The sequence below is a fragment of the Notamacropus eugenii genome, chromosome 2, assembly GCF_028372415.1.
Source record: "Notamacropus eugenii isolate mMacEug1 chromosome 2, mMacEug1.pri_v2, whole genome shotgun sequence".
Taxonomy (NCBI): Eukaryota; Metazoa; Chordata; class Mammalia; order Diprotodontia; family Macropodidae; genus Notamacropus; species Notamacropus eugenii.
The window spans coordinates 172,185,671-172,197,671 of record NC_092873.1 but is presented as its reverse complement, the minus strand read 5'-3'; the positions used below and the strand labels follow the sequence as shown (position 1 = coordinate 172,197,671).

The 12,001-nt window shown below is 35.1% G+C and overlaps 1 protein-coding gene across 9 annotated transcripts in view; it reads right to left on the bottom strand.

Annotated features, from left to right (window-relative positions):
* Positions 1-12,001, bottom strand: part of FUT9 (fucosyltransferase 9) — a 246,318-nt gene that overhangs the window by 174,282 nt on the left and 60,035 nt on the right. For 3 of the 9 annotated variants that reach the window (XM_072642864.1, XM_072642862.1, XM_072642863.1), the window contains one exon: positions 3,175-3,229. The exons of 2 other annotated variants lie outside the window; for them this stretch is intronic. In XM_072642864.1, the coding sequence (XP_072498965.1) occupies positions 3,175-3,229 (55 nt within the window). Of the gene's footprint in view, positions 1-3,174; positions 3,230-5,837; positions 6,411-12,001 lie in introns of those variants that run through there. 4 more of the 9 variants (XM_072642866.1, XM_072642865.1, XM_072642870.1 and 1 more) reach the window with 2 other exon arrangements.

Below are 12,001 nucleotides of genomic sequence, written 5' to 3'. Positions count from 1 at the left end.
CTAATCAAGTTTGTAATCTCAGAGGAGGGTGTAGTGTTCATGTTGTGCAGGGGATTGAAAATTTTATTCTAAAAGAAATTTTAAATGTTCACTGAAACACTATAAAAAAAAAAACAAATTTGCATTCTAAAAATCATGTTGGCCCTCTCTACAAAAGCCTTAGAAAAAATATCACTGTCATCCAAATTTACTCAGAGTCAAAAGAAATTATTTGCCATAGTTACTTACAGGATGAAGTCATGGCTATGTGATGCAATGCTACCCATCATTGTATATTTTAGTTTTTAAGTCTAGCAACTAAGTTTATGAATTTTCAGCACATAAAACAGTAGAGATTTTCTCACTTTTAGTCAAAATACTAAAAATACAATTCAAAAGATATAGGTATTTCTTACACTAGTAGGTACTTGGGTAAAGATAAAGTCAGAGGTAAATCAAGTAGCATATGCTAAAACTTTTTCCCAGATTCACATTTTATTTTCTTTATTAATATTTCTTTAAATAAAGGAAACAGATAAAATGACTAAAGAAAAGATTTCTCTTTACTCAGGGAAATAATTCATTTTTATAAATTCTAAAATGAGTGTGTGTCTCAGTCATCATGCATCTTCATCCTAGTTCTAGACTCGAGATGTATCTATAAACATGCTATTTCTTCCTGGGACATAGACTGTCTTTCCTGAAGATATGCCTAAGACAAATATCATTTGAAGTAATTTACCTCAAGAAAGAGGTCACGACATATCTCCTCGCCAATATCCACTCCCTTCAATGTCCAAATAACAATAGCTTGTTCATATAATTTAACTTATAATTGAAGCTTTATAAAATGCTTTGTACATGCTATTTTCTTTTATTTGTAAAACTTTATTTTTTCTATTCTAACAACATCTTTTTAAAGTAGGGCATGGAAGTCAAAAAAGCAAAGGTGACATTTCAAAATCAAACCGTTAATAAACTGGAGAACTAGGATTTTGATTAAACTCATCACCATACCACCTCCCACTATATATCAGCCATACAAATCCTCTCTCTTTTGGTTAAGCTCTCTCATCAGAATACTGTTGCTAGGCTACTCTATCAAATGGTGGCCTACAAGCAGAAGTTGGATGATCACGTTCCATGGTCACTAACTTTCTTGTCACTCACACCAAACATCATGACCCATCTTAGAGGAAATTCAGACTAAAGACCCCATTCTCTTGATGACCTCCTCTCCTGGATCACTATTTTGGGAAAGAGCCATCTATGTTTCTTCTGCTCTGACCCTATCTACAATCCTCTCAACCATATTCACCTATGCTCTTTTCTCCAGTCTTTCTCTCATTGGCCATGTTTGGAACCAATGAGCCATAATCAGATTAAACTGTCATTAGTACTAGATTTAATTCTACCAATCCACTATCTTGAATCCCACTCACTATAACTATAACTTTCCCCTCCCTGGCCACCACTCCCCTTTACGTGCTGTCCCCTGGTTTTGAATGTAAATTCCTTGAGGATAGGAACTGCCTTTGCTTTTTCATTTGTATTGGCAAAACTTAGCAAAATGTATGGCACAGAGTATTTGATATTAAATGCCTTGTCATTCATTCATAAAAATGTCCTTCTGTGTATCTTCCTGATTGTTCATTTTCAGACTATTTAGTCTGTGAAATGTCAAGTATTATTTTCTAATCAGTTTTGGACCCATATTCTCAAGCTGAATTTGATGTACCAAAATTATCTTAATATAATTTTGGTCATTAGTTTTATAGCTGTTTCTTCACCTATTAAATTTAGTTTGAGCAATAATATTGAGTGTCTGCATTGAAATTAAGTGGGCAGACTAATATCCATCTGATAAGAACCTAATTGCCCATACTTCAACTGTTCTATTTAGATTATGACACTTTAATAAAACAATAAATAACTCAGTTCCCAAGGGGGAAAGTGATTAAGAGACTAGGAGATTACCACACAAGAAGAGAATGCTACAAATATGGTCTCCAAAGTATGATAGTCCAAGAATGAAAATGGAAAGGAATTGAATTCATGACCATCTTTCCATTTGGCTGTCTCTTGCTAAGCAAATTTTTAGCAGTTTTAGTCTAAGGCAATATGCCATAGATGATACCTTGAAGATATTTTTGGAATTTTTCTACTTTTCCCCAAAGGCAAACTCGGTTAAGATGTGTGTAAAGCCAAGCTGGCATATTCACTAACCACATGATTCTGATATAACACGTATAGTCATAGTGCAGTGAAAAATGTGCTGACCTTGGAGCCTCAAGAACCAAATTAGAATGCCAATTCTGTTTGGCCACCAAAGAGTCACTCTGGGATCCAAGTATCATGCCCTATGTAGTATAATTGATAGGGCACTGGATTTAAAGTCCAGAAGACCTGAGTTCAAATTTCACCTCAAGCACTTACTAGTGCATAATTTTGGGCAAGTATTTAACCTCTCCAGGTCTCAGTTTTCTCATTTTTAGAATAATGTAACTAGATTAGACACAGTCTCATTTCTCTCCAGGCTCCACTCTAGATTTTCTCTACCATGTCCCAGAAACCTCTCATCTTAGATGGCCTAGAGACATATCCATTAAGGTGTGATACTTGATACCTCTTTGTTTTACCTCCGTTGTTTTTTTAACTGGATAGCTCCTCCCGGAACCTCTGTTAAAAGAGAGGGCCTGTCCAGCCATGTCTCATACCTTTCCAGGCTGCACTCTACTTTCTCTCCCATTCCCCTTTACCAGCCATCTCTTTCAATTCTTCTTAACATGCTTACTACATGTAAGCTTCTGGAGGGTAAGTCTTATCTTTCTGCTCCTATTTCTATTAAGTGCTTGTTGACTGGGCTGGTTAACTAAAGGAGATAACTTCTAAGGTCCCTTTTTAAGCTCTAGAGATGTTCCTATAATCCTTGTAGACCTTTACCTGAAATATATTAGATTCATGACATTTGAGACTATAAGTAACTATATATTATCCTTAATGATATACTTTATTTACTATTGAGTCCAACTCCTTGATATGGAGCAACTGAGTTTGTCTTTAATGCCCCCCCCCATAAAACTCTGAATATATATTAAGGCAGAATCAAAGAGCAAAAAATATAAATGACAGTTGTTGTTTCATCTATTTCACTGAAATAACTCACTGAAGTAATTAAATACATACTTCACTTACCTTCAAATGAGTTTGCACTCACAGGGATCACACACATAAAAAGTTCATTGCTGATCTAAGAATGAATTGAGAAGAAATAAATGAGGTGTAGATACTTCCTCTACCAATGCTAAGCCTGATTCCTCTCACCTTAGGAGAGAAAACTCTGAGAGTTGCTGGGACTAATAAATTCATCACTTTCCACTCAAAGTGATGATGATGATGATAACTAATACTTACATAGCACTTACTATGTGCCAGGAACTGGGCTAAGTACTTTACAGTTCCATCTCATTTGATCTTCACAACCATGGGAGGCAGGTATTCCCATTTTACAGATGAAGAAACTGAGGCAAACAGGTTAAGTGACTTGCCAGGGTCATACAACTAGTAAGTGTCTGGGGTCAGATTTGAATTCAGACTCTTGGTCAGCTCTCTATCTGCTGTACCACTTAACTGCCTCAGGTGAGATGACACCTCTCCAAAGCAAAGCTGGTCTTTAGATACAATAAAGACATAGCACCAGGTATGTAATCAAAGCCTATACAAGGCCCTTTTCAGTAAGGCCTCTCAGAACTTACTCTGTAGGCATAGTCTTCGAGAGTCATTTCCATTCCATATTGAGGTATTAGAACAGGATTTCGGTGGAGGAAGCAAGTAATTAAATAAATTAAATTTTAAAAAATCAGTCCATATTACAGACTTACTTGCTTTCTTGCCTACTATTAAGACAAAAATATAATAGGAAGAAGTGGCCAGGGCATTCTCAGTGCCAGTCCTAACTCTCTAGTTTGGGTGGGGGTAAAGAAAGGAATAGTTCGAGATAGGTAAGGAAATATTTTTTGTCAAGTTCACTCCTTAAAGAGTGTCTTTCTGGTTTCTATCCTGGCACAGTACCTGGCTCATAGTAGGCTTTCAGTGCTTTTTGAATAAATGCATGTGTCCAAAGACAAAGAGACAACTTAAACTCAAATTTTTATAAACTTTCACAAGATTCTGGATTTATAAGACAGAGCATAAGAATGGAAGTCCAGAACCTTTTCCATGCTTCCTCAGCACATTCCTTTCCTTTGGACTTAGCATCTGGTTTGTAGAAGCCAGTTCTAAATGTCCCATAGCTCTAATAAATAAAATGGATTCTCTATTTAAGTTAACATTATTATTACTGGGCATTGGAATAATAAATCATGTTGACCAATGTAAAATTAACATCATTATACTTAATATTGACTGGTTTGAACCAAAATTTAAGCTTATAGGTCTATGATCGCCATGAAGCTGTTGGTATCAAATGGTATATCAGACTAATTGTTCCATGAGCTCTCTCAGTTATCAAAAAGCATGAAGAGGAATACAGCAAGTGTTCTACTTGTTGGAACAGGCCCACATATGGTAATATAACTATAAATTAATTAAAAGGAAACTGGAGCTAAACACAAGTAATTAAGATCCCCCTAATTGTTTTTGAGAAGATTAGGTAGCCCTGAGATGGCACAAGTCAGTGTTTTAAGCCAAGAATATGTAACTTGAAATAAAGCAGTGTTTGGCTGCATAAACATCTCTCAGATAAAATGACAGCATCTAAATCATTGATCAGCTGGGATAAGAGAAATAAGAATATGGACTACAGCAGCTGCTTGACAAATGTTTCTCCCTTTGCTTCAACGTTGACTTTTGATGAACAGCTCGACTTTGCCATGACTTTGACTTGGCATTTATCTCACAAGAGGAGTCCATTATCCTGTGACAACAATCTATCCATTTAGGTTATCTCACAGCTCATAATTGTTGTCTCCTTGCACTGAGGGCTTTCCTAACAGTTTTTGCAATGTGTTACATATAGCAACAAATAGGAAAGTACTTTCAATATGTGGTTGATAATGGAAAATTAGAAATAAATAGAACTATAGTGCTTTTACAACTTTTATGTGCGTACTAAGTACGCTTTCAAAAAGTGTGCATTTGCGCACTTGTACATGTGGAGGGGGTGGGAGAAAACAAATCTAATAATTGATAACTTCCTAAATGAAATACCACTAACTTTACTCCAATCCAAGAGAAAGTAAATTTTTTTGAAACTCAGAGAGAACATTTTCCTTATTACTAATATACTGATTTCATCATTTACAATTTAGAGGCATTGAAAATCTCTCCATCTCCATCTCCAAACTATTTTGTTTGTCAGCCTTTCTGATAGCAGATTAGAAAAAGTGAAACTGGAAGATAGATTCCATAGGAGAACATTTTTACATAAAGAGATACATTAAAATCTGAGAATAGACTACCTGATATATTTATGTATGTGTGTTTATAAACACATATATTTTGTCCAGACCTGTGATGTCACAAATGTAAATCTCCCAGTAAGGAAAATGTCTCTACCAATGTAGAGAAGAAACTGTTTTGGAACTCAGGTCTAATTATCCAAGGCAGTAGGAGGTTAGGTTTAGGGTTACAGGTTAGAAAAAGAGAATGAAAGAAGGAAGGGAGAAGGAAGGAAGAAAGAAGGCAAAGATGGAAGGAGGGAGGGAAGGAAGGAAGAAGGAAAGGAGAGAAGAGAAGAGGGAAGGGGAAGGGAAGGGGAAAGAAGGAAGGCATTGACTAAAGAGACTCTTTGCTGTACTTTCTGGGCATGACTATCGGCCTGAGTTTAATTAAAACAACCATAACAACAGAAAACGTACTGATTGATCCTAGGCATATTTTGGTCAGAGGATTCTCACAAAAGAGCAATAACACATTCTTTATGGCAGAAGATACATCAACAGCCAAAGAGGACTCCAGCTCTTGGTAGCAGGTGAGGGAGAAGCCCAGAAGCAGTTGGGAATAGCAGTTCAGTGGAGAGGAAGCAGCAGATGACAGCAGGATCTTAGCAGTAAGCTGCAGCAGAGGAGTTAGAGAGGAAAAGCTTTCAGGCACTAGTGGTTGCTAAGGTAATGAGTGACATGAATATTTTCTCCAAGAAGACATTTGGGAGGTGTTGGAGGGAACAAACAGAGGTGACTGGCTATGTATGTCACAAAGGGACCAGGAGGTCATAATGGAATATGGCTCATCAATAAAGTATGACCCCCTCAGCAAAATATCATAAAAATATCTGCAAAAACATTAAAATCTCATCAGATTCTACATTCTTCTATGACTTAGAATAATATTAAATTTGTGCCTTCCTGGCAAAAGGTAAATATGGAAGAAAATGTACATAAAAACAACCAATGAATTATAAAATTGAACTATACCAAAGCATAATAACATTATATAATATATCAACATAATGTACAATTAACATTATACTGTGATAATATATTTTTATTATTCTCTTTAGAAAAGATTGAGGAGTGGCTTAGTGTACAATATATGACGTGTGTTGTATGTGTGTCAAGTTTTATTATGCCTTCATCTGAGGTGAGGATAGAAACAGTGAATAGATTTTGAATTTAAGAAGCAACAGGAGTTATTTATGATAAAAAAAAATCCTGAGAAAAGTGATAGTTAAATACTAGAAATGAACTGCTATGAGTATGGAATCGTCTTTCATATAGATTATTAAATGAAATTATAGATTTCATATAGATTTTGTATAGATTATTGACATTTATGCATGGAATTAGGTAAAACTCCCATAATAGTAGACAACAGTTAGCTGACTTATGTATCTCTCTTACAGTTCCATGGCTCTATCAAAAATTTCTAAGGAATTAAGATAAATAGAGGGAGATTAATATTTTAGTATTTTAATTTTTAATATTTTAGTGATGCTGAAACACTGGTTTTATTTTATATTTTCATTATTTGTGCTAATGCATTTCTATTAATACAAGTGATCATATATTATTTCTCCCTTTTCTACTGAAGTTCATTTTGCACAAATACAGGTGTCTGTGGTGTTAATTATTTTTATTTCAGTGATGTTTTACCCTTTTGTCAATGTCTAAATGAATGGTATGATTTACTTTGATGAAATGTGTCGTAAATAGATGCTAAATATCTGTTAAGTACCCTAGATGATCTATTCAGGACATAGCTAACCTTTAATATAAATAACAAGACTAGTGATCATTTAAATATTGAACAGAAGATTTGAATTATTCAGATTTTAATGAAGTTAGCAGTATTTAAAAATTCAAGTAAGCTGTTTGGTAAGTACACTGAAAGAAAGATTTTTCTACTCAGATCTTAAGCATATAAATATTATTACTGCATTTGGGATGTGCAGGTCAGGAATATGCATCACAGCATTAGAAACTGATTCTATTATGTGTTCATATTATTTGAGTTAATTTGGTAATCAGAAAGCTATTGACTAGCAAAGTACATTTTTCAGGGGAAAGGCACTCTGCAATTGAGTTTCCTTCTGTTAATTTGGATACTAAACAGAGTTTTAATTCAGATTGGAATTGTTTTACTTCAGATAAAGAGTGAAAACAAAGTAGAATATTTTGTCAACCTCAATATTCCCACAAAATGTCATCTATTTATGAATAAAATGAGATGTTTCCATAATATGATGGTGTTGAGGATTCTTTGTAAGCATCCTCTTTTAGCAGTGAAAAAATTATATTAGTGTTGCTTTTTCTAATGTCAAAACTTATACAACCAAATGAATATTATTCCCCTCCTCCATGGAGGCACTTTGAGAAACTACCCTCTTATTTCCATAAAAATTCTCTTACTAATATGTATGTATATATATATATATATATATGTGTGCATATATGTGTATGTATATATATAAATATGTGTATATGTGTGCATAGATATGCACATATCTATGTGTTTATATTGTGTGCACACACACATATACACAAAATTGTTTCCCCTATGGGGAGGATTGCCTCGGGAGCAAATTTGTCAGACATACTAATTATCCTTATAACTTTATAGCTATACTTTGTACAAAGGGACAATTTTCTAAACTAAGCAAAAAAGAAATGTTACACAAATACAAACTGAAAGGTAGGGATAAAATATATGAATGTTTCACCATCCTGTCAAGGAGAAATTAATTCTTCTGCCATCTGACACCAAAAAGGAAGGGGAAGAGAGATAGTAATCATCACACGCCCTCCTCTTTTTTGGCATTTATAAGCCACATACTAAATAGCCATTATTCTTACAAACATGTGACAACTTGAAAGCCCCTGAACTGGCAGGTTTGTGTAGGCAGGTGTGTACAGATTGTCACTCTAACATGATTGAATGACTTCTTGCAAATGAAGTCCTTATAAAGCAAGGTAGTTAGGTTTTTTTTAGAAATAAATCAACAGGAAAAAAATAAAAGTCGTAGCAGTAATCACTGGAATACAGAGATGCAGATTGTCCATACTTAGTTCCATGCATAAACTATATATTATATTACCCTCATGTTCTGAAGAATCAATTCAAAATTCATCATTCTTATGAAAACCCCTCTTAGGGTTTTGTTCATTACACATTTTCCATTTTAGGCTGTAAGCTATTTCTAACAACCTCTCTCTCTTAAATTATTCTTTTTTATCATTCAGGTTTCATATATTATATCATAATTTTAAATCTATTAATAGGTTTTACCATTGTTGGCTCTTTCAAGTACCTGTTCAAATACACCATGTTTCAGAGATATTAAATTCTAGCCCTCTGAATGATTTTTAATTCATTCTTCAATCAATTTCTATACCATCCACATATGCATACACACCATGTTTAGGTAAGTACATTAAAAATGGTTATTACAAGATGAAAAAATGCTTTTGCAGGTATGTCAATTATACTACTTTTATCCTTATATCTGAAGATCCCCTTCCCAAGCACAGAGCAGTCTACAAGAAAAGGAGAGGAAATACACTTGACATATATTTCTTGAAGCCCAGTTAAGAATTCAGGGGACAATTTAACAAGACATTAAAACTTTGCCAGATTTTTATTTAGTTCTTCCAAGTAAGAACACTGCCACTACTTAACACATATTCCTAAAGGGTGGCGCTTCTTGGTCTCACTACATTAAGCATTTATAAATTCATTTCTTAGTACTTCAAACATTCATTTATATTTTGTTACATGGAATTATTATGCATTTAGCTTTTCTTTATTTAAAAAAAAATGTTCCACTGCATTAGTTCTTCAAAGGAATTTCCAAAGTGTTCAATTACTTCTCTCCTAACTGTGTAGCCTTTTCTAGTTTTTGGAAAAAAGCCAGGTTCCCAGTCTTTTACCCCATTCCCCCTTACTTTCCCCATCTACTTGTTCCAAGGATTGTGAAAAGAGGTTTTTCTTTCATGACTGCCTCAACACTGTGTTTCTTTTTTTGCTTAAAAAAATAAGATTTTTTTTTAAAAAACCAAAAATTAAATTGGCATCTTTATAAGGCTGTAGCTTTTGCTCAGTGAGGAATCAAAATCTGTGAACAATGGATGCCTGTGTAAAGCTGCTGTTCACAGGAGGCACTGCTTTCTTGGGAAAGGGAAAAGTTTTTACCTACTGACAAATAGGAGTCACACAACAGAATAAAACTAAACACAACTCTTTCTTGCCTCAGGTTTCCAAAGGGTCAAAGTAAAGAGATCAATTACATTCTCTATTATTGACTCATTATAAGAAAGGGAATGCTGAAAAAGCAGAGCATTAGTGGGGGCCAAACTTGACCACATGACTTCCTTTTAAAAGTTTTTAATTCACAGATTATTTTTTTTAATTTTTTAAAGAAAGTCTGGAGACTATCAGCATGTGTGAATTAAAACTTGATGATAGAGCCTTTGCAAGCCTGAAATGTTGACAAAAAATTACAAACCTTGAGAAAAGTGTCTAGTGTGTATAAATAGCTTAGCAGTTACTTCATAACTCTACCTTCATGTGGTGTCATTCAAGAGTCAAACTTACCTAAGTCTGAAAGAGATATAAACCCAGTGAATAATTTGTGTATTCCTGATGTGAAATATGGCATTTCTTTTTAACAGTTCATTCTCATTCTAGAAAATGTATAGAACAGGTTATAGAAGAAAGTAAATTTGTTTCCTTTACTGCTCTACTCCCCCCACACCCCCCTCGAAAAAAGTACAGTTTAACTACTAAAAAAATAGTGCCTTAAACTTGTTCTAGAAAGAAAGAATTTCAACCTCTAAATAATGCCTCTCATTCTGATTCATATGGAAGCTATGGACAGTTAGAGTCCTTTATTTTTTTTGGAGGGGGGAAGACAAGGCAATTAGGGTTAAGTGACTCGTCCAAAGTAACACAGCACAGCTAGTAAGTATGTCAAGTGTCTGAGGCTGTATTTAAACTCAGGTCCTCCTGACTCCAGAGCTAGTGCTCTACTCACTGCACCACCTAGCTGTTCTTAGAGTCCTTCTTAAGGTACTTCCTCTCCAGCTATCAACATATACCTGTTGTCCCCTGTTCCCAAAGGCTGCCTGCCATTGGTAGCTTGATAGAAAAGAAAAGAGATTTCAGAAAGAAGGAATTAAGCTAGGGTGAAGTATATTAGGGTGATGGAAGAGAGAGGAAGAAATATACAACAGAAAGAAGGCTGAATTGCAAACCAGAGGACATAGGTTCTAACATGGGTTCTGCCATGGTTAGAGTGCCAGGCTTGAAGTCTGGAAGACATGAGAACAAAGCTTGCCCCAAACATTTACCAGTTGTGTGACCCTAAACAAGTCACTTAACCCCTATCAACATCATCCATAAAGTTTTTTTCAGGGGTGGAGGGAGTTGGAGTAATCACTCTAGCCTTCATTTCCTTATCTATAAAATAAGGGGGTTTAGATTTAAGGATGCAAGACCCTTTCCAGTTCTAAAGCTATACTCTTATGATTGGGCAGAGGGTACAAGACAAAGGTATCTTTATCAAGCTGGTCCCAGTGCTGCCAAATAAACCTAATTACTCACCAGGAATAATGACCAGTTCAATTCAATGTGTAAAGAATACTGTTCTAAATTGAAGATATAACAATGAAATCAGACACAGTTCTTGCCTACAATCTAAATTAAGGGAAATACAATATGTATAGACAGAATTACAATAGAAATTAGTAAATTCAAAAGAATGTTCTGCTTGACATCTATGGCATTTTATATTGGTGGTTCCTACTGTCTTCTCGATAGACCCAGTGCCTTCCTTCTGTGATGATTTCCAAGCTGTCCTGGTACATTACTGGTATATTACATGTTGCCTCCCCAATTAAACTATGACCTGCTAAGAACAGGGATTATCTTTTGCATTTTTTTTTGTATCCCCAGCACTTAGCACAGTTCTTGGCACATATTGGACACTAAATAAATGCCTGTTAACGTGACTATTTTTTTTACTCACACCATTCCCTGTATCTGGGATACCTTTCACCCTCAACCTCCATCTCCATCTGCCCATCTATCATCGAAGACCAAGTTTAAATTTTGCTCTTCAATGAAAACTTCATTGATCTCCTTTCAATTTGGAGAATACTTTCCCCTTCTCAGAGTTCTTATGGCACTTGGTTAGACCGTCTTAAACACATATCATGTTTTCTTTTGTTTAAGAACATGGCTTTGCTACCTAGCAGATTATAAGTTCTATGAGAGCAAAGAGTAGTATGTACTCTTTTGAATTGCCTTCAGTGCTTAGTGCAATTTATTAGATCATAGATTTAGAATTAGAAAGGGCCTTAGAGATCATGCTATCATGGAACCAGAGTTAGAAGGAACCTCAGATGCCAGTTAGTCTAATTGTCTCATTTCACAGATGGTCATGTAGCTAGGTAGCACTGGAGAGAGCACAGACCTAACCAGGAATACCTGAATTCAAATCTGGCTGCAGATGCTTCCTAGCTGTGTGACTCTGGGCATGTCCCTTCACTTCTTAAATTTAACCTCTTTAAAAGAATAATAGCACCTA